The 23,981-nt window shown below is 41.6% G+C and overlaps 1 protein-coding gene across 9 annotated transcripts in view; it reads right to left on the bottom strand.

Annotated features, from left to right (window-relative positions):
• SORCS1 (sortilin related VPS10 domain containing receptor 1) overlaps nucleotides 1-23,981 on the bottom strand; it is a 484,049-nt gene that overhangs the window by 12,174 nt on the left and 447,894 nt on the right. For all 9 annotated transcript variants that reach the window (XM_023639764.2, XM_023639760.2, XM_023639752.2 and 6 more), the window contains 3 exons: nucleotides 20,141-20,253; nucleotides 14,977-15,108; nucleotides 5,712-5,811 (listed from right to left, as the gene is read on the bottom strand). In XM_023639764.2, the coding sequence (XP_023495532.2) occupies nucleotides 5,712-5,811; nucleotides 14,977-15,108; nucleotides 20,141-20,253 (345 nt within the window). The remainder of the gene's footprint in view (nucleotides 1-5,711; nucleotides 5,812-14,976; nucleotides 15,109-20,140; nucleotides 20,254-23,981) is intronic.

Genomic DNA, 23,981 nt, shown 5'->3' with positions numbered 1-23,981 from the left:
TTTTTTAATGCATGCCTCTGTTTTAGTGGATGCCCTGAGTTGTAAATCAGATTTACTGCTGGAGATAGACATGAACCTTTCCTTAGTATGCAGATGGATTTCTGTTCGTGGAATGCTCTGGAAGAGTGATAGTGAAGACTGGTGAAAGGCCTGGCTGCATAAGCATCATCTGGGGAACTTGTTAAAGATGCAATTTCCAGATATCGCTCACTGGGATTCTGATTCGGGGTGTGCGCAGCGAGGCTTGAAAAATCTCTACTTTTATGAAGCTTCCTAGGTGATTGTGATGTAGAGTCAGGTTCCAGAACAGCGGCTTGACAGCAGGGATCTCCTACACTGCCTTACACAGAATTTTTCCAACCACAGAACAGGGTTTCATTTATCCCAAATGTTTTGAGGGAACCAGTCCGCTCCTGTTCTTCCAGCGCATCTCTGTAGCAGTCCCACCACCCAAGTTTCAGTTTATTTGCCCAATAAACGACTCTGTGAAACACAAATGATCCCTGAGGTGCTGTTGCTTGTAATTTAGTGTGACTCAGTTTACTTAGGTTCTGTGCTCTCAAATAAAGCGGCAGTGTTACGCCTTTCTTGCTCAGTCTTTAACTTCCATTCTCATGCCTTTCTTGCTCTGTCCTTAACTTCCGTTCTCATGTAGGCCCGAATCCGTTCTACCACAGAAGAATCAGCAAGTTTTTAAGCTGCTTCCCCGCTACTGCCATCCCCACTCCCAAATTTAACGACCAAGTTTACTCATGACCATGGGTCCTCATAGGAGCAAAGATACAGAGTTTGACGTAACTTGAAAGATGTGTACCAGCAATTGGGGCTTTAATTTATCTGCAGATTCCTCTCACCTGACAATCTACTAAAAGGTGGTAAATTAAAGCCCATAGTTTAATGAATAGTCTGGTTCTGGTCTGTTCACCTGAGTTTCAGCACCCTATTTCCATCCTCCTTATATGTCTTATGACATCAAATCCAACATGCATCCCTAAACCTACCTTCTTTGGCAGACAAAAATGAGGCTATTACTCCTAGGTCTCCATCTCTATCTAATAAACACCCTCTCTTGCCACCTGGGTTGAAAATTTCTTGTAAAATGTGTAAATACTTTGTTAAAAAGAGAAAGGATTATTGACTGTTGTGCAAACCTATTACTTAAAAAATCCTTTCATCTGGTACTTCTTCTCTTTTCCGTGTTTATCATACTTTGTAATCTCAAACCTGTATTAGTGAAACTTTTCTCACTAGCATACGGGAGGATGAATGACAAAGTTTATAATACACTGGCATATTTGCTTTCCGTGAATTTTATCCTTCTCTCTTTCCTCTGCTCATAATTTTACCTTCAGTAAATATAGCAAATAGGAATACTTGAGGGTGTGTATCTAGATGTCCTAAACATGTCAAACTATGCATCACTTTATACAGAAACCATACCATGTCACCTTGCTATGCCTCTGCTCACACAGCTCTTGAACCTGTCATGCTTATTTTCTCTTTTTGACGAACTCCCATCCAACATTAAGGTTCATCTTTATTGAACTTTTTACATGGAATATTTTTCATTCTCTTCATTTAGAATTAGTAAAGCTTCATGCAACTCGTATTTGTGCCTCAGATCTAGCCAGTGTGGAGTGAGGGTGCCTATTTATCTCATATCCCCAGATGGACCATAGTTTTAAAGGAATAATGGCAAAGAGGGGCATGGAGTCATGCGAGAAATAAGATCATAAGTCTGAAATGGACCTTGCTCTTGAGTAAATTCCAGGCGACTAGGCGGCAATGAGAAAACTACTGGCATTTTAGGGATATTTTCTTAACGGCTCAGGTTTGTTCTTTCATAAGCCCCTACAGAAATCAAACGTTCTGCATCAGATTCAGAGGCTTCCTGTGAGTCTTGCTGGAAAAACTCTCTCTAGGATGACATCATAGCTCTTAAAATATAGAAGAATATAAATAAATACAGACTAATATAAATAAATAACTGAATAAACAAATGAATAAATGAATAAATAAATAAGTAAACAAGAGAAGACCAGGATAAAAGCATGGGAGAGAGAGAGCACAAGGGAGATGTCACAAAGGATGTGGAGAAGGTCTGGTTTGTTTGATAAGGTAAAGACAGTGCAGTCGAAGGTGTGTGACCCTGAGCTCTGTCATTAAGTAGCCTGCTCTCTGATATTGGAAACACTCCTGCCAGTGACCAGAGCAGTAAAATAAGGGCCAATAAGTGATACTTGTTTCAGGGTCTTTCAGGAACAGCTTTCTTGCCAGTTCCTCTCCTATTTTCACTAGGATCTCTTGTTTTGGGACACAGACAGAACTTTAGTTTTCCTTCAACATACCCATTCCCCACAAAGTGTATATAAACGATTATAAAACATCTTAAACGGATACATTACATAAGAAAAACACAGAGTTGGGTTTTCCCTGGCTGCTTATTGGATAAATCAATGCAAGGCTCTACTCACTAATTGGTGAGAAGCATGTCGTGGAGACAGGTTCACAACTGAATGAACTGAATCCCAAAGTTAACTGGGGGAATGGGATTTTGAATATATCTCTACAGATTATAAATTAATTATATATCTAATTATTTATAAAAGCAATATTTATTGAGCATCTGACATGTGCAAATTCTCTGCCAGGCACAATGGTGGAGACAATATAAAGATACGATGAACTGTGTCCTCAAGACTCTACTCCGTGTGAGTTCAGACAAGGGATAGATGTCTCCAGGTAAAGGTCTCTAGAAAGACATCATGCAAATGTTGGCATTTGAGCCTTAAAACACAAAGAGACTTAGAAGATGTAGAGAGGTGGAGAAGGGTGGAGAAATGTTCTGATCGAGAATACCAGGAGGAAAGGAACACTTCAGTCAAAACACCACTATTTCCAGTCCCCAGCTAGATAGATTTCTATTCCCTTTTCCAACTCTCTGGCTCTTTTTGCAACATCATGAGCTTTGTCTGCTAAATATGGATGTCAGCTGCCATCAGGTCCTAAAGGTCAAAGAGAGACACTCAGGCCATGGCCCTCCCTCAGCCTTCTTAGTAACAGCTTCTCATTCTCCCTCTATTCTCATATATTTTCAAATCTCTCCTTGCAAAGAGAATTTCCAAAACATAGCTGTCAAAAGTGGTTAGGTCCTCCAGAGGATTGCATAGAAATCAAGAAGCATAGGAATGACTAAGAACAAAACAAGGACTGTGTTCAAAGTGTAGCTCAGCTTAGATGTCAGAGTTAATGAATTCCCAAATAGAACCTGCGGGTACAGGGGGAGGAAACAAACTAAATCCAGTCTCTAATGACATCCAGGTATCTGGAAATGCTTACCTTGTGTTTCCATAAAAGCAATAGGGAACTGAATTTGAAAAACAAAGTAAGGCTAGTAAATTCCTGAAAGGAGACAGTCCTTGTTCCTTGGAGACAAACCAAATTATGCATTGCCTCTCTCATTAGCAACATACTCTGGCTCAAACATTTTTAAAAGAAGGCTGCTGAACATCTGCTAAGCAATTAATGGAACGCAGGAGTGTGCTGTAATGGTCCCTGGGAAGGTATTAGCAATCCTGCTTAGGAGACATGAAATGTTGCAAATAGTGGTCCTTCTTTCTTTTAATTTTTATTTTCTCCCACTTGCAGGGGGATGAGAGAAAGGGAAAGGGAGTTGAGGTGTAAGTTCTGTCTCAAATTCTCTTCCTCACTCTTCTTTCTTTTCCCCAGGTTCTTCCTCCTTCTCTTCCTACCCATCCAAATAGAAATGTTTTAATTTCAACTTAACAAAAGAAATTGTGGCAAGTGTCTCAATCCACTGAGCCCCTACTCAACGTACCAGATTTTCTGTGTATGAAAGGAGAACTCCCTCCACTGTCTTGGTAGATACAGTCTACCAACCCGTTCAAATAGTTTTAAAAAATAATCAGATAACTACAGCTAACTTAGGAACCATCTCTAATGAGAAACTGATCCCTCATATATTTTATTTCCTCATCTCAATCACTGAAGAGTGCTAGCCTTAATGTAAACCTTGTCTCTTGTATATAAAATCTGGCTGAGGGTGACTTTGCACCTGTGGGTACCTCCAGTTCTAACGCTATTACGACAAACATGGCTGAATGCAATACAGCAAAAGGTTCAGTTACTATGTCAGCCCTTGACATTCTCTTCCTTTACTCTTCAAACTGCACCTGATTATCCTCACATAAGTCTACATCTATTCCAGAGGCTGAGCAGTCATAACAGGAAGCTCAATAATGCTAGTCAATCAGGTTTAGAATTACAACACCAAACAGTCCTAATATCAAATCCAACGGGGAAGAACCCTGAACAGCCACAATGGTTGGACATCAAAGAATTTTCTCATTCTCTCCAAAATGGCCCAGTTTAAGACTGAGCTTTTGCCTCAAACTGTACTTTTTGTTGTTCTTGTTCTCTCATTCTTTGGTAACCTTGCATCATACATATCTATATTGCGGAGGCTCTCCTTCAAGTCTCAGTGTGCTTACTTGAGCTCCAAGTAACATACCTCCATTTTGCCAGCCCCTTTTCCCAGGAATCTGACTCTTGCTCCCCAAATTCCCAACTATGGAATGTACTATGAACATTAATTGGAGAAATTTTCCAGATCTTCCCGACTTTGCATTATTCTTTGTCACCTGGAGCTTACACCAGTGGGATAAACCCTTCACGGTTACCAGGAATGGAGTTTCTTTTCCACAGGGAACTAAGGATCCATGGACGCCTTTGCTTTATCAGTTTCCCTGGGCAAGCCATTGGTCAACCCAGTTTCAGCTAATTACCCACTGTTTTGATCCTTATTTTTCAGCTTGATCCAGCTCTACCAGTTGTCATTACAGGAAGGCTCCCTTAAGTAACATTTGAAATAAGGTTCTAATTTCAGCAAAATAATCTGAACCACCTTTGGAATGTGATATGACAATCACTTAAACAAAAACCAGATACAAAAAATAACTAATGGAAGAGAAGTTTGGGACAAAAAAAGGTATGAAATACAAGTGGCCTCCAGAATTGGAGAAATGGAAAAGTGGGGTTAGTTCTCTGCCTAGCTTGACCTAGGATGGTCCTCTTTCCAACAGAGGCCCTGGTACACAGTAAGGGAGTGTCTTCTAATAAATTAAGTTACTTTACAGCAAAATATGCTGCCTGAAGATAGTGTTCATTTAGAAACTGAGTATGCTGTAAAGCAAATTTTGCAGCACAAGGGATGGACTAGATGGGCACATCCCTTCAAACCCAGAGTTCAGTGGTTTATCAGTTGTTTTTAACCTCTAAACTCATGGTCCAGCTATTTCTGCTGTAGTACTTTATCCCAAAAGAAGAAACAAAATTCTTTGTAACATTAATGATTTGAAAATGAGGTTTTGCAGAAAGACTGGGAAAAGTTATTTGTAGGGTTAACTTTATTTTCAAGATTTCAGTTGAGATGAAGTATGCTGTCATGTGAGGAGTATGTAACTAGGTGATTCGCTGATGGTTTTTGCCAGGGACTAAGTAGGAAAGTCACCTTATTCTGTTTCCTTATGGGTTCCCATTAAGGTAAAAAAGGCAAGCAAGGGACCCTCCAAAGACTGATGCCCTATTTCCCTTTAGTAGTGACACCATCTAGTCTTGGCACACTGAAACAATAGATTGGGATCCTTCTTTGCTAGAGTCACTAGCCAGAACCCAGAGACATGGAAACTGACCTGCTGTTAAGTGGGCTGCATGGACAAAGACTTGGACCCCAGGTTTCAGCTCAAAGTGCACCAAGTTTTGGTTGAGCTTGTGGATGAGTAGTTCTGATATCTGAAAGAAGAAGCGTCATAGTAAATGTCAACAAAATTGTTATACTGACTATAAGCAAACACACTCAGACATATTTACTGTATTTACCAAGCATCCCAACATCATACCTGTGAATTATACAAATGAGTTTTACATGATTTTGAGTTTTCATTCCAGAATATGTAGATATAATTGTTTTTTGGCATGATCTGACTTCATATCCTAATTGTTACAAAATAGGACAATTAACAAATCAAATAATTTCTACTCTTAAAAAACTGTCCTATATTATCTTAGAAAAGTCACCCCCATTTTTGGAGAGAGCATTTGTTATCACAAGGACTTTAAAGAAGTAGACATGCACAATTTACACATTCTGGTGAGATTCATGCACATTTATTTTACTTCTTGATAGTAGACTCCATCTTATTTCTCTCTGTGCTTCCCTCCCCTTCCCCAAACCACACCCTGTGGCTTTCACAGAATAGATACTTTCTGCATATATATTGAATGGTAAATATAGTCCTGCTAAAATAAATACTATACAGTTGAAACAAAGTGTAACCACAACTTAAGTAATGAACTGGCTGATTAGGGACATTAGCTGAGCTGCTCCTCAAGTTGACAAACCTGCATTGGACAGACCTGTGGAATTCTGGGCCATGACATATTTAACACTAAAATGAGGCAAAAAACTTGTCTGGGTAGTAATAGCATAGGGTAAGGTTTTATAAAAGGTAAATCTCTAGTCACTTGTTTAAAGTAGGAAACCCAGCTCAATTTGCTGTTTTGCTTATCCTTTTAAGCAATTTCCAAAATGGTATCAGGGAAAACCACATTCCTATTACTTTTCTCTGGATTCCTTGCTTTATTTTTAATACTCTAATCATCAACTTAACATGCCATTTAAGACTACAACGAGGTACTCCCTGACCATCATTCTGCTAGTTAAATTCTTAATTTTTTTCCTTTTATATTTGTTGAGTTGCACTTACTCCACAAGAGTTGCCAAAATGACACCTTTGATCCTTTTATCAATTAAGCAGAGCCTGATGGCTTTGTTTTGAAGCAGAGTCCCTTGCAGACGTCTCTGACTGGTAATGGAACTGAACCGCCCTGTAGACGACCTGCTTTGCTTAACAACAGGAATGTGAGATGACTGTCGGTGACCCTTGTTTGAGCACCTGAGATCCAGTGCAAGCTCAGCCTCTCAAATGTTTTCATCTGGCAAACAAGCCATGCAGAAAAACAAGGTTGCGATAAAATGAAGTTGAAAACAACTTTATTCTCTATATCAGGCTACTCTTTTTCCTGGACACTTGGAATCTTCCAGAGTGCTCCAGGTTTATAGGAAGAGTGGATTTCTAACACAGACCTTGTAGAATGTTTTTCCTCTGTTCTCTAAAGTGCTGCAATGCACAAGTTTCTATCCTATCTTACTTTTAGTCGATTGGTAAAGTCTTTACGGGAATCTGACAGTGGATTTTTAGTAGAGGTCCATCAGAAAAGTTTGGGCTATGAAATATACTTACATTCACACACACACATACAGAAATGTATAATATATGTCAAATATGTATAATTACGTTTGTGTGAAATATATATGTTTATATATATATGCCTTATATGTGCACACACACACACAGTTTTTTAAAACATTGGCACCAGAGCTAATATCTGTTGTTAATCTTTCTTCTTCTTCTTCTTTTTCTTCTTCTTCTTTCCCCAAAGCCCCCCAGTACCTAGTTGTAGGTCCCTCTGGTTGTGCTATGTGGGACCCTGCCTCAGCATGGCCTGATGAGTGTTGCCATGTCCGCGCCCAGGATCTGAACCAGCAAAACCCTGGGCTGCTGAAGCAGAGGGTGCGAACCTAACCACTTGGCAACGGGGCTGGCCCCACACACATGTATACTTGCAGAAAAAATATTTGAACTCAAATAGAAAAGACTTGTCAAAAAGAATTAAGGAATTTCCCTATTTTGCAGAGTCCATCACATTGACAAAAGGAAACTATGTATTTTCAAGAGAAAGACTTTTCTTGTTCAACCGGCTGAATGATATTTATTTCTTATCCCTGAGAGCGTCTTTTCCTCAAGTGAGATATATAAATAACTAAACCAGAAAATAGAGTTCATCAGACAAAGATACTTCTAATTTATAGTCTTTGGGAAAGTCCCTTGTGAAAATAATTAACTTCCCAGGCTTGTTTTGGTTTATATCATTGCTTCATTGGCCTTATCTGTATCATTTACAAAATTAGGCAGGCTATGCAAAAATGATCTAGTAGCAGAAAATATGTTTCATGTATTTAACTTGCATCAAAGGATATTCAATAAAGAGCACATACTTTGTGGGAAAGAAATTATGCTCAGGAACAAAACTAAGTGAAATTTACATCACATACAAGAATAATCTCAATTAAAACCATATACTTCTGTACTCAAATGAGTATGAAACTGTGACGGATTTGATAATGTTTTCAATGGTTTTCATGCCACTTCTAGAAGTGTTTATCCTCTATTGTTTTAACCAGATCATGTCTCGATATATATTTTAAGTATATTATATATATTACATATGCATTGAACACTTTATATTGGTGAAGTTGCATATTTCTTACCATTTTTTTCTAACACAGATTGTTCTAGGTGTCAGTGCTGGTATCTCCATAGAAATGAACATGGAGCTTAAAGGACACACCTGAGTTTACTCAGTTAATATTTGAAGAATTGAGACTAGACTTCAGTTTTGTTTGACTCCTAATCCTAGGGCATTCCCTTTAAAAACATTTTCCTTGAACCGGCTGACAAAATGAAAGAGCAAAAGATATTTGGAAAGAGGTCTGGCTGAGCGGGTTTAAGAGATTAAAAAAAATGCAGCATTTCATTATTTATGCTGCCATTTCTCCTTCATCTGTGAAGCACACAACTTATGACACCAGTCCCATGTCAGCTGACCAATATGAACTACGGGAATAGGCAGTTCCTAACTCTATCCTCAGGATTGCCACATTCTGTTTATCAGTTAATGTAATTTGTAATGCTTGGAAGAATCTTTGGGTATGAAAGGAGTAGAATAAACTGCAATCCACAGAAAAGTGTGTTGACAGCCTAAATGAGAAGAACAAAAACTTGCATGATAAAGACTCAAGTGAAACAATGTGCGATTGCTGGGAGATTGGACCTGCTGAAGCAAATTGAATTTACTTTTCTTCTTCTGTCCAGTGAAAGTGTTGTCTTAGCAAATTTCATTTATCCTTTGTGCTGTCATCCTTCTTCTTCTACTCGCCCACACAGTTCATTTCCTATTCTCCTTCAGCTAAATAATCATGACCAAAGACACAACACATCATTCTTGGTATCTGCCTATTTGGTGAAATATGCCTGTGACTCAAATGCAACCCACAGTTGACTTAAAGTACCACTTAGAAAGACAGTGAGGACTCCATAAACATACTGGAAAGCTGCCATTAAAAGGAGGTAGTGGGAGGGATCTGCTACAGGGAAAACAACAATTCTCCCCATCTTCTTCACAAAATAGGAAATTTGAGTGTAGCACTGAGAATAAGCTAGGTTAGGCTAGGGAACAATGTTAAAATCTCAGGGACTGGAAACAAAGGTGGTCTACTTCTTGCTTGCCCTACATATACACTGCAGGGAGGCGGTGGTGCTGTGCTTATTATGGTCACACACGGACACAGACTGGGGGAGCAGCTCCCTCAAATATTTCCATTCACAACACCATAGGAGGGAAAAGGTGCTCTCAAGGATCTGCAACAGGCATCTGAGTACTTTAGCTTGGGAGCGAGACATATCACTTCTGCTCCCAACTCATTGGCCAGAATTAGTCACATGGCTCTGCCTACAGAAGAGATGTATGGGTAGCACCCTCCCATGTATCCAGAAGGCAGCAAGCTGGAAATATTTAGCAAGAGCAGTGATGGGTACCACACAAAGAACACATTCAACATCTAAGCAATTTTTAATGAAAACAATAGGAGAGGGGACAGTCTCAGATTATTAGAATGGAAGTGTCAAAGACTGAAACATGAAAAAAAGACAAGTTTAAGGATAACAGAGTAGTTGTAAATTTATGAAACATGTAACTCGAAGAAGTGGTACAAGGTGGAACTATAGATTCAAAATGGAAGATTTCTCAACGACAAGGCTACGCTGGGCCAAAAAACTAATGCTTATCTCCAAGGGTGTTAGGAGGAATGCCAACCCTAGTGAACATCAACAGCATTCTGATGCCATGTTTAGAGAGACACTTGCCTGGGATGACCCTGGAGCTGACCCAGTCCGATCAGTCCTGATTCTTGTACATTATTAAGGTACCTTCAACTAATAGTTGGATACCATTCCTTTTGGATTCCACAGAGGAAAATCTTTCCCAATTCATACCACATACTTTCTGGATTAAATCATGGAGAAAGCAATGGAGCCAAACACTAATTCTAGTTAACACTGGTTTATCCAATTCTCTTCTTTCTTACCACCAAAGAATCAGAAGATTAAAGTGCCCAAGACGTTTCCCGGATGTATAATGTAGACACAAATTGGTCATACATACTTCCTTCCTTTGTATGCCCCATCACCAGCTCTAAGCTTCCCTCTTTCTTTTGCAAAATTCCTTTTGGTCCCACTCTTACTTACTCTACTTGCAGTTATTGTTTCCTGCTTTAATAACCTTCCTTGTGAACTCTGGAATATTTCTATAATTCAATTCAATGTTAAAAACTCTGGCCAGGGCAGACTATGTGAGCATGTATGAAATAGTCCAGTATTATTAATTATCCTTCACAATAAATCTTTAATTTCTAAAAATGCTGCCAATAGGCTGTTTCATTTTCAGAAGCAGTTTTCCTGCCCCTGGATTTCAGATTCTGCATCTGTCGAATGTATATGGTAACACAAACAGACCAGGAGGAAGTTCATTGCTGGTGGATGATATTTTTTCCATAGTCTTTTTTGTTTCTTTTAAATGTTTTCGTGCCCTTTAAAGATTCTGCAAGATGACATGCAGGCTCCCTATCTCCCCAGCACAGCATCACAAGCAACCGTGACAGAGCAGGATGGTCTTTCCTCCCTCCAGGAGAGCCAGATACAAATCTGCTCACCTCTGAGGACTCAGAGAAGTAAGGGGGCGCAGTGGTAGAGGGGATGGGGGGCGCTCCATACCTGAGCAGCTGATGGCAGGGTACGAGGATGTGCTATTCCTGATGGGGCCAGCTAAGGGCAAGTGAGCCTTTTCTCACTCACCGGAGATCTGAAATAAAGACTGGTGGAACCCTCCCAGACAGAGGTCACTTGATTAACCCAGCCCACGTTATCCTGATAACAAGGTCAAGTACTTCTCAGTGTGAAGAATTTTCAATTTATTTCACAGACAGGATAGCTCGAGCTAAGCCAGCATCCCTGCTCCCCTGGGAATGCTATTAGACGATGCTAGGGGAGGAGAGGAAGAGCCCTCTGCTGGGGCCTTGCCCTCACAGTCTTCAGGGTAACATCTGGCCAGGGTCCCATTTCCTCCCCTGCTGGGTTTTCTGTGCTGTATCTTTATGAGAAAGGGGCCAGAGCATTAAGAGAGGGGATAAAGTTGGCCCTTCCCAAGTTCCATCTGGGATTTGGAGCACGGCCTTCAAAGGAGGGGCTTCCTTTCTGTTGCTTGGTTTTGCTTGGCATCCTTTTAAATTTCTGTGTAATTTATTACAAACGAAGTCAATTGCTGTTGCCTGGTGTTCCTTTTCTCTGCCCGACATTTTTCTTTGAGGAACTGTGTTCTTCATTATTCTCAGTACATTTGATTTAGGAGAGGTTCCCTAACCCCTGATGCAGGGAGGGTATAGAATATCTGAGTTGCCAGTGACAGCTCCCTATCTCTCTGACTACAGGGGCTGGTTAAGCAGTGCCCACTTCACTCAAGTCAGGCCACTGAGAACTGTCCACCTGGGGCTCTTGTGGTGCAATCAGGAAAGAGGCACTGTCTTTTGGATAGGGTGTACAGACTGACTAAATAGAAGCTGGGGCTTCCTGTGACGATTCCTACTTTCCTATATGATGGCTTCATTCTCAGGTAGATTTCCCACGTGGTAGCAAACAAGAGCGAGAAAGAGGGAGAAGGCAAGAGGAGGAGTAATTTGGCGACACTTTTGAGTGGCTCTGAATTCATCCATGTCTGAACTGTATCCTTGTACTTCCCAACTAAGTAAGCTCATAGCTTCAGTTTTTTTCGCTTAAATTTGTTTGAATTAGGTATCTGTTAATTGTATCAGAAAACAGACACACACACATACAAACTCAAAACAAAGCAAAACACCTCTCATTCATTTCCTAGTGCAACAGCCTTGGTATGTTTGGCCTCACGGAAGCAAAGTGGAATCCCAATCCACGTCTGCAGCATGGCAGGGCAGGGGGACCACGGTGGACTGGGGAGACCACTAGGCTTGAGAGTTAATTGCAGAAACAGATCTGGAATCTCATTTTCCCTAAAGAGTTGTGTCACCTCACGCAAGTCACCTCTCCACGTTAGGGCCTGAATTCTTCATTTTAAAGTGACTGTGTCAGAGACAAGAATCAAAGGACCCCTCTCAGTATGAAAACTACAGGTTTCTCATGGGCAGCCCCTGCTTCATAGGTTCTTGACAAATGGCTCATTTTTATAAGTCGATTTCATTAATGCACTTTTAAATCAGGGCAGTGATATTCTCACCACTAAGACACTGATTACCTATGTGCTTGGCTTAGCATTTGTTTGCTCACTGTATTTAGTTTAGTTTGAGTACTGGATAAGGCTGATACACTGGCCATTTCCTTAAACAGAGTTACAATCTCTAGCTTGGTACTTTGTTTTCCTTTAATGCTATAAACTTGCATGATAACTTGGATGGGTCATCCTTCCACCAGTATAGTCATTCACATACATTCTATCAATTTCTTATTATTCTTATTCTCTTGTGTACGTTCATTCATTAATCTTTTTTCCTTACTCCTACTATTGTCTTTCTTCTAATATATGCCCTTGACTATACCAAATAGTCTTTAATAGGCCTGAATTTTTTTTTTTTTTGCATTTCCCGTATATTCTCCTCCTATCATAAAATGGCCATAAAGGTAACCATCATCTATTCAGCAATTATTGAGCATATGCTATAGGCCAAGTGCTTTGCTGTATCATTTCTTTAATGATCTCTCAAACACCTATGAGATAGGTATTATAGATTGTGTGACTTTGGCTAAATTCTTTAACATTTCTGGCCTAATTTTCCTCAACTATAAAACGGACAGTCTATCAGAGCTGAAACTAGAAACCTGTTTTATATTTCTCCAAATCTGTGCTCTTTCTAATAAAATGCCTGGACTCTATATATGTACCAAATGCCAAGTCACATAGCCTTCAAATAAGCCAGCTGCCTTCGGATCTCTGACTAAATGGCTCATCAATACTTGATACCAGGCTGCCTCGGGAACAAGCACTCAACTCTCTGAGAATGTCTTTGGGGGAGGCACTCAGACAAGACAGAAAATAAAGAGAAACAAGAATTTCAGAGAACATAGACAGTCAAAGCAAGAAACATTCCTACACAAGAAAAAGAAGTTTCCCAGAACATACTCCTCTTCTTTCCACATTTCCCCTCAAAGAAACATCTAGAAAATCTGATACTTTTAGAGAAAAATGAAAAGTATGAGAAATAAAGATGCACAGATGATGTGGTGCCTAGGAAATTCTTTGGCTCTAAATCTGGACTCTTCCATACTTGAAAAGATAATAATCTGGATTTCATGGACAATCAATAAGACTTCCAGAGGAAGAGGAACTCTAAATGCTCGTACCTAAAGGCCTGGGACAGTGATCTCCCTCCCATCTCCGCTCTCATCAGCCATTCTGTGATAAGAAATAATCCATCCTTTCTCCCGTTAAATTGCAAGTGCAGATAATAATTTGTAGAATATAATGGGAAGCTGAGCGCCAGGGCTGAGCCAAGCCAGATGCAAATCTGATAGGTTACGTGCTGCCTGACCTTCAACTGCAGTTCACTAGGAAATGCGGTTCAACAGCGCTTTCCATGACAGCTCTGCTCCTCATTACTTGCACATGGAGACAATTATAGAGGCGAGTCTTCTGCCAAGTGAGAAAGCGGCAGTTGAAAGGAGGGGGTGTGCTGTGCTAGGACGTGGGCCAGGCTGTCATTCGGGGTTGTTGTTAATAAGGTTGTTATAAGAGACTCTCAAGCCATCTTGAAAGACGAGAGATCATGGGACTAGATTATGGGTTTATTCTAAGTAAACTGAAAAGCTCCAATACTGGAGGGGAAAAAGCCAATATTTATTTAGCGTCTGAGAGAAATCCTATTTTTAATCTATCCACCAGAAAGAATTAAGAAACCAAAATCATGTAGTTTCGAACAGGGTAACCAGACCAAGACTGATCATTTTAACTAAGTAGATGAAGAATAAGATCAAAAACAATAACATAATAATGATAATAATCTCCAATACAGAGATTGGAGATTCTTTTGCAACTAAGAGGAGGAGAGCGAGGAAAAAAAAGATCTAAGGGGGCAGAAGAGAAACACACGTACATACACACACACGCACAGATACTCTAATACTCCAGAGGCAGGGGAGATGGAGAGATGCTCAGAGTCAATATTACTCATTTATTATAAATATACATCAAGTCATCTTAGCATGTTGGTGATAAAGAGGATTCATTATTTGTATAAAATTTGTACCTTTTTAAAAAGATATCATGTCATTTGATTCTCATAACATTCTTGTGATGAAAGTATGTGAAGTAAGATATAAGTGGGTTCAACTTCTAAGTGTTGCTCAGTTACTTGCTTTTTTCCCATTGAATATCTTGGACAGTTTGTCATGTCAGTACACATAGATTTATCCAATTCATTGTAATCACTGTAGAATATTCCATAGTGTGAATGTACCCTGAATAATTTCCCCACTATGTACCATAAACACTCTTGCACGTGTTTTGGGGTGAAGCTGCAGTTAGGATCATGAGATCATGTTTCTAAACGGAGGACCAGAAGGTTGAAGACTCCACAGAGAGCTGGTGCCCTCCCTCTCAAGTGGAGACCCCTCAGAGCTGCTGTTGTGGTGGTCAAATACTAGCAGGGGTGTGGCTCAGACTGCCAGGAGAAGCTGAAATGTGGCCTGGAGGACTCACCTGCTCCAGGTCCTCAGCGGACCTTCTGTTTTCTCCTGTCGGATCCTGATAGGGCAAGACAAACAGCTCAGCAGCGGTGGGCAAGCCAGGGAGCACTGCCACCAAGATGTGCTGGCTTGGAACCCCTGTGGCCTGAGGGAGAGACACAGAGCACATGTAAGTCCTGCAGGAAAGATGATGAGAAGAGACTGAGTATTTAGTGGGAAGTAGGGGGAGGTGGGTGGTAAGAAGACACAGGGGTTGGGGCCCAGGAAAGCAGGGTCCTGGGTGTTCCAGACAGGAAGAGATGTGAGAGACAGCACTGGGCTACAAGTGCACGCTCCGGAGTTAGACTGTCTGAGGTTTGATACCAGTGAGATCATAAACAATTTTCTTATCTCCTCTGCCTGCACTCCCTCAAATAAGAAATGAGAATAATAGCAGTACTTGCCTTGTCAAGGGGTGGTTTTGAGAATTAAATGAGTTACACACGAACATTCGTAGTGGCACCTGGAATTCAAATGCTCACTCTTGTTCCTAACGGGCATCTCTAGTAAATGGACTGTGCCAGTCAGAGACCCTCACTTACTTTATCATCTGCCTCTCATGCCTTAACCATTTCTAACCCAGCTTCCTCCTTCATCGCAGTACTAGAGTTACTCTCCAAATTGACCAGTCACATCCTAATCACCTAAGCTAAGAGAACTCCCCCCAAATCACAACCCTCAAGCACCTGTTGACTTCACAGCATCAGAACATGATGAGCAGCCCCTGTTTCATGAAGCACTCTGAGCCCTTCACTTGCCACGCTGAATCTTCTGTTAAAATTATAGACATCGCTCAAGGACTGCCTCTTTGTCTTAGTTCATCTGCTGTCTCTTGAGCTTATATCCTAGGGTTTCCCTTGAGCCCACTCTCTAGGTAATTCTAGAATCAACAGTTACAATACTAGCTAATCTCTCCAGCGGTCAGTCACAATGTCATTTTGGTTGTCTACTAGGACTTCCAACAAACATGTCAAAGAAGAACTCATTTTCACCCCTCAAATCTTCATTCTACATTTGGATGACTCGAAGCAGTCCTTTCCCAGATATGGTAGTTGAAGCCTTACATTCACCTTTGACACTACACCCTCCCTCCCATGTTGCACCTAATCAGTCTATGAGATCCTGACAAGTTGACCTCTACAATAATGATCCCATTCATTCCTTCCAGTATTTTTTTTATATAGTGTTTTTTTTTTGGTGAGGAAGATTGTCCCTGAGCTAACATCTGTTGCCAATCTTCCTCTTTTTGTTTGGAGAAGATTGTCCCTGAGCTAACAGCTGTGCCAACTGTCCTCTACTTTGTATGTGGGATGCCACCATAGCATGGCTTGATGAGCAGTGTGTAGGTCTATGCCTGGGATCCAAAGCCACAAACCCTGGGTTGCCAAAGCGGAGTGTGTGAACTTAACCACTATGCCACCAGGCCGGCCCCTCCTTCCTGTTTAAATACTCACTGTTAGTATCCTAATACAGCCTTTACACTCTCTCCCCTCAAGTTTTACAATAGCCTCCCCACCTCCAGGAGACAGGCTACTACTTCCAGATGTATCTTCTTACAGTCCAGCTCAGATCCTGTTCCCTGTGCAAATTCTTGCAATGATTCCCATTGCTAACTGGATTAAACGTATATTTAAAGCCTTCTGCAATATGGTCCCGCCCTTCCCTTCCAAACTAACTACACACAACTCACACAGTCATCTTATGCTCCAGCCAAGTAGAATCATGTACAATTTTTCAGTATTCCAGCCTTTTCCTGCAGTTGTTTTTGTGCATGCCATCTCCTCCAGAATCTCTTTTCCCTACATTTTCTGCTGGAACCCTACTTATCCTTCACGAGTCTTCTTACAGCCCACTTCTTTCAGCACATTTTTCATGACTTCTCAATTAGGTCACTGTTTCTGAACTCCACATTTATCCCTTTTCCAAGTAGTAAGAAATCCCATTTATTGGGTCATTACCATGTGTCTGGTATTGTGTTAAGCAACTTGTTAATATTATGTAGTGCCACCCCCACAATGATACTTTGAAGCAAGTATTGTTATGCCTCTTTTTGCAGGTGAAGACATATCACAGGTTGGGGTCCTCAGGGAGCCAACTCCGAGTCTAGCCTGCAGAGGGTTTATTAAGAGGTGTTCTTGGATCAACATCTATGGGAGCGAAGGGAAGGAAGCAGGAATGGACAGAGGGAGAAGCTGAGCCTTGACGAAGGCCAACAACAGCTTCAAGAGACTTTGCAGGGAGTGAGAAAGGCCCTTCAGGATGTCTGAGGTTGAGCTGAGATGGCCAGGCCTTTACAGAACTGCATCAGTCAATCATTGGATGTGAGCGGCCCTGGGAAGGGACATGACGCAGGGCGAGATAGCTCAAGCCTCTGCCCACAGCACTCCCAGCAGCTAAGATAACAGTCTCTCTCTGAGTGGGGATCTGGGTGGTGCATCTCTATTCTGCTATAGGACAGAAGGTAGATGGAGGAAGGTTAAACAGTGACTCAAGGCCGTCTGGGTAGTGAGTGTTGACGCTTAGTTTGGAACCTTTGTCTGACCATGAAGCCTATGTTCTTGACCAGGGCTCTACTGCCTCCCGTCTCCCAATACTTGTCACACAGCAGCTCCCATCACAGCTAATCTCATACCGTTTTATGGTCCTACTAGATCTTAAGTTCAAAGAGTATGTCTAAACCACCCCATCATATACAAAAATGTTTACTGAATGACATTCAATTAGAGATTCCACTGTGAAATGTTAATAGATAAACCCTATTTGATGAGAAAAGGCAACCAATTTTATATCAAATTCTGTTGTGGAATGAATAGGAAGAAAACTACAAATACGTTGACCCCAAGTTGTACTTCCTGTAGAGTTTACTAGGGTACACTTGGCAACGTAGTACTTCAGGGCTTAAGGAAGCGGCCAAGTGTAATTACTGATCTCAAAGAGAGGGTGGGACACTAGGAACCAGAGGTTGGGTCAGCTGCCTCTGAGGATTGGGTAACCAAGTGTCTTCAAAACTGCCTCCACCCCATCACAACCTGTCCTGAGGGATGTTGAGCCAGCCTGTTTATTCTCCATTTAGCTGATTATGCTATGCAGCAGCCTAGAAATATTGATGAGCAGTAATTTCTAGCCTACTGGACAGATGCTGGAAAGGTGGAGGCCCAGGGCATCTGATCCCTAAACAATAAATGTGAAGAGAAATCAGTCTGGAAAACTGGTCCCTGCTGAGCTAATTCCTGGTTGATAAATCACCTGGGGCTGCTGGACAGCTGCCTGGGAGATCTTTTGGGACACTGCAGAACGAAGGAGGTGGGCCACGGGTTCATGGAAGGGTGTAAGTCATCTCTCTTGGCCAACAGAGGAAAGAAACCAGTTGTTACACCAGAAACAAACAGCTCCAAGGGCAGAAGAGCCTATACCAGTTGGGACTGTAGTCTAGTAGCCCCACCCCGGTGGCCCTAATGTTTATCCACCAATATCATCACGGATGCTGAGAGTCATGAAGACAAAGGTGAGACGGCATTTACCCAGAGACACATGAAGATGCCTCTTCTCTTCCCCACTATTCCATTTACCCCGTTTCTCCATGTAGCAAGGCAAAGGACAGCAGTAGAGTGGTTAGGAAACCACAAAATCAAGATTCAAACTTTGATGGTCTGACTCCAGAGCCTGACTTTTCAGTGTATGACCTTGGGCAAGTTACTTGCATCTAAGTGCAGTTTCCTCACCTGTAAAGTGGGAATAATCATACTATCCACAACATAAGCTAGTTTTCTGTGATTAAATGTGTTAAAAAATGCAAAGCACTGAGGCTGGCCCCGTGGCCGAGTGGTTAAGTTCGCGTGCTCCGCTGCAGACGGCCCAGTGTTTTGTTGGTTCGAATCCTGGGCACGGACATGGCACTGCTCATCAAACCACGCTGAGGCAGCGTCCCACATGCCACAACTAGAAGGACCCACAACGAAGAATATACAACTATGTACTGGGGGGCTTTGGGGAGAAAAAGGAAAAAAAATCTTTAAAAGAAAATGCAAAGCACTGAGAAGAGTTTCTGGAATATTGTAAGTGCTAAATAAGTACCAACAAAGACAACGGTGTAAATATGGGAAAGCCCAACTCTTTACCAAAAGGCTGGATGTGAGATCTGTTTTCTGAGCAGGGGTTATCTGAATGCCTTTTTCCCATCATCTCTTTGTGTCATGAGACACTATGGATTGGGTGCAGGAAAAAATGTACAAAAAACCCTAAACTGACTTTCCTTTTAGGCTAAGACTATACCCTTGGGAAAAGTCTCTCATCTCTGATTCCCTGGGTTTGTGCAAGGAGTCCAAGCAGTCCATGAGCAGAGATCCCCTTCCTCTGATCACTCATGAAAGTGGAGTATGCAGAGGGAAATGTGCCTAAAAGAAGGTGTCTTATTGTCAGTGACATTCGCTCAGAGTGGGATAAACCACAGCACCTTGTTATTCTCCCAGTAACCTGACAGGGCTGTGTTTTGGAAGTAAAACTCCAGATATTGAACTCAAACCCTTCACTTCAATTTTGTAGCTTCATCACTTACTAGCTGCAAGACATTAGGCAAGTTACTTAACCTCTCTGAACCTCAGTTGCTTAGTCTGCAAAATGAGAACAATAATATCTTTCTCTTGGGGCTGTTGTAGGAGGGAAATGCCCTTAAAAGAATTGGGACACAGAAATATGGCTAACTATTGAGGGCTGAGTGCTCACTGTGCTGTTAACGCTAGCTGTTTGTGGAGCTGGAACCCAGGGCTGATCTTATTAATTGTATTCATGCTGTGTCTTTTGGTATTATGCACAGTAGCTGATTTCACACTTACTAAGGGCTAATCATGAACTCTGCTATATATCACAAATTCCCATGTTCTTCTTCTCTAAGCTGAACAAGAGTTTCATAAGGGGGAAGGACCTTTACCTGTTTGTTCAGTTTCATTCCCCCCATAGCACCTATGATGTGTCTGCGTGCATGGGGCTCAGCTATGCAGATATCAGACAGATCAGCCAGCCCTTTCATGGGCTCCGGCTCTTTCCTGTCATTTCTTTGCACAAGGGTCCCCTTGCCATGAAGCTCTTCAAGGACAGAGAGGAAATGTGCCTGAGAAAGAGAAGGAACTGTCTGCACTCACTTCCACCAGGGACTTTTTGATGACTCGGCTGATGTCCCTCCTCCACTCAGGGATGTCCGGGTTGTAGTCGTCCAGGTTTGGAGAAAAAGACAGGCGAAGAGATCGGAATTCCTCTGGGGATACAACAGTAGGGTGATGGCTATAAGTCAAATAGTTATTTCAAGAAGTCAATGATCCTTTATATTTTATGCAAAGCCCTAATGGAGGGTCCTTCTCTTCCACACTTACCAGAGAGACCCTACTAGCATCACAGGTGCTAATATCCCATCCCTATTATCTCCTAGCTCCTCATTTTCCAGACCAAAGCCCAAGGCTCTGGCCCATGCCTAGCTCTGCAGCCTTTGTCCATTGTTCCCAGTTCTAGACTCTTCACTCCTGGATGCTAAATGACCTTGAGTATCCTGAATGCATCTCAGGTTTATGACCCTGGGACTTTACACTCACTGTCCCTTGCCTAGAATGCCCCATCCTTCCCACTGTCCACACATACAACATGCAAGCTCTAGTTCGAGCATTTACTGACTGAATACCCTGCCCCACCATGCTTTAATTTTCTTTTTTATGACAGGACTGTGTTTTGCACATACTTTCATTATCATTATGTGATTGCATAACTATTATATGATTACATAACTATAATTATTATTGTATTCATTCTATTGCTATTTTTCATTTGCATGCAAGTTTCATTTAATGGAATTGTAAGCTCCTTAATTCAAGGATTTTGTTAGTTCTCTCTGTAGCCCATGAGTTAGTCCTGGTCCTCCAGGAAGTAGACGGAACTAGGAAAGCAAGGATCTTATGAGGACCATCATCTATGAGAGAATATGAGGAGGAAGACAGAGGAGCCTGAGGCACCATCAGACCACGATGCATGTATGACACAGGAGAAGAGAGGGAGGAAGGATAGGTGACTGCTCTGCTGTCTGAGGAAGGTTCAGCAAGACTGTTGGGGGTCTTGAAGTCAAAGCCGGCCAGAGGAGTCCCCTGTGCCCCAGGAACAAGTCTGCCTTAGCATCCCTGGTGCATTCAGTCATTGGCTGGGATCAGCCCATGGAGGGCGCGGCCTTGGCCCTAGCACGGTGATGGGTTTCAGAGCACAGCCCTGGGGGCCTTAAGTCAGCACAGCGTTTGGCACATGGTATACTCAGATCACATCGCTCCTATAAAATCTGCTCGTGGCTCCACACTGCATTTAGAATAAAATTCAGATTCTTACTGTGGCCTCCACAGTCCCACACAACCCAGTAAGGACTTTCTTTCCTGACTCATGTCCTGCTGGGTACCTGCACTATCCTTCCCCATGTTGCTCAGTCTGCTTTGCTCCTTCCCACATTAGCACGCTTCCACTTCCCCAGATGACAGCATGTTTGGCTCCTTCTCATCATTCAGTCTCTCCTTCCCACCAGTAACCTCAGGTAGCCTCCCTTTTGCCAATTCAAACACCCCTTATTATATGACCCTATTTGTTTTCTTGATACTTCTTGCTATTTAAATTATTTTGTTTTTATTGTTTGTCTCCAACACTGGAGTATGAGCTCAGTGAGGACAGGGGGATTGTGTTCTTAGCCCTTTGGGATACTGCCCAGCTCATGATAGGTTTTCAATTACCATCTATGTCACTTCATTAATAAATTTTGTTGAATAAATACATGCATAAATTACAGTGGAGGCTCTCTATAATTTATGCATTTACTTCTTCAACAACCATTTCTTTCTTGCTTCAAGCATGTCCTCGTATTTTAGTATGGGTTCAGCCACATTGGTAATGTCGACTACACATTCGGGAAACATGAAAGCCCGCTTGTGCATTTCCTAACAATGCTAAAGACTCATCAGACACAGGTTTTGAGGACTCTTGCATTATAAGGTGTGTATTTATGGCAGCTAGCCTATTACAAAGACATATTTCTCAAAGCTTGACTATTTTATGGTCACCGAAGTGAATATCGCCGTTTCCATTCTGATGGAGAATAATGAAATGCATATTAATTACTAGCAATGGTAAATGGCGGGGCCAAGGAACCACCCATCGAGTCCTAACTTTTCACTTGGAAGATGCAAGTTTATGCCATTTTCACTTTCCCGGAACCTCTTAACCAAACTGTGGAGACGTCACCTACAAGAGAAGATATTTACCTTAATAAAAGGACACAAGTGAGAAAAATGATGCAGCTCTGTCTGCAATTACTTAGCATGCTAAACGGCAAGGCGGAAAAATTTATACTTAAGTTTATTCAACAAATATGGGAGGCATGTGAGAGGACTGAAAAAGGTAAACACCAATAATATATATATATTTTTTGCAGCTGCTGAGAGAGATGAATTCTACACATGTGCATTTTCCTTTTTGTATTTAAAGGAAACCTGTGCCCTCAAGCAAATTAAAGAAAATAATGCAACATAAACTTTCTTTCCTCCAGTCTATTGTGTGGCTTGGGTAGATGATCTTTCCTCTGTCAACTTTCCAAATATGATACCTCCTTTGGTCTGACTGTGATGGTCGTAATGTTCCCCTCAGCTTGACTGACGTTTAGACAGGTTTCTTCCTGCCTGCAGGCCCCTGATCCCCCTTTTTATAGAAGATTTACTTTAGAAAACTTGCATTGTAAAATTTTTCTCTGCACCTTTGAGATGTAAATCTTCTACAACCCAGAAAAGCCTTTCTCAAGGACCTGAGAGCCACCTCTTTGAAACGGAATCATCAAGAAAGATAGGACCCCATCTCTGGGAGGGTAGGAGACTAACTTCCATAAGCACCAATTAGCAAGCACAGATGGCCTAATTACATTGATAACCCATCACCCTAAATGTCCTCCAGTACTTTTCCACTAGCTCATCCCAGAGTTCAAAAATTTCCCTGCCTTTTGCTTCAGTTGAGCTCAATCTTGCCTGTTTAACTCCCTGTGAAGCAATTTGCTTTAATGGGTCACACCTGTCATTAGAATTTTCTAGTCATATATTTGAACCTCTGGACAAGCCATCTGACTGAAGACCAATTAAGGATGTTGCATCAGTCAGGAACTGGGTTAGAGGAACAGGAGATGACTTCCCCTGCTCAAGCTTTTAACAGAGAAAACATTTTTAATGAAGATAACCCATTTGATGGAGAGTGACCCACACTTGGATGATGCCCTTAAAGAGATCTAAGGAAGAGGGGGAACTAATCATAGCAAGGGGGTGGAAAGTGGATAGAACATTGCCTCTGGATCCAGAATTCTTGTGCTCTATCATACTTATATTTTCTCATTTGTAAAATAGGGATAATTATAACATATTTCTCATAAGTCTGTTGAGAAAATTCAATAAAACAGATCATCTACATCAAGTGCATCAAGCAGATACTGATAAGGGCTTTATCAACGTTAATTACTACCACTGCCATTACCATTATTGTTATTGCATCTGTCACTGAACAGCAGAATGACTTTAAGCCAGTAATTTCCCATTTCTGGGCCACAGCTTGCTCTCTGTAAAATAATGGGTGGACCAGATAAGCCCAAAGACGTTCCAGGTGTAAAGTTCACTCTGTAGTTCTAATGAGGTCACCGAGGTGCTTAAGGAAAAGGACATCTGTTGGACTCATGGGTCAGGGCCCACTAGTGACACCTGTGACATCCAGGAGGGAGAGACAGGAAAGAGAGCATCAGAGAGAAAAGACATGAGAGCCAGTTATGGAGGGTAATTTCAGAGCATGGGCCCTGGGTCTAGATGGGCTGGGTTGAAAGCCCAGCTCTACCACTTACTAGCTCTGGCAAGTTATTAACTCTCTGAAAAAAATGAGAATAATGATATCACCTACTCTATCCTGGAGTTGTTATGAGGATTAAATGCATCCTTA

This window comes from Equus caballus, chromosome 1, assembly GCF_041296265.1.
Source record: "Equus caballus isolate H_3958 breed thoroughbred chromosome 1, TB-T2T, whole genome shotgun sequence".
NCBI classification, from domain to species: domain Eukaryota; kingdom Metazoa; phylum Chordata; class Mammalia; order Perissodactyla; family Equidae; genus Equus; species Equus caballus.
This window is presented reverse-complemented; position numbering and strand designations above follow the sequence as displayed.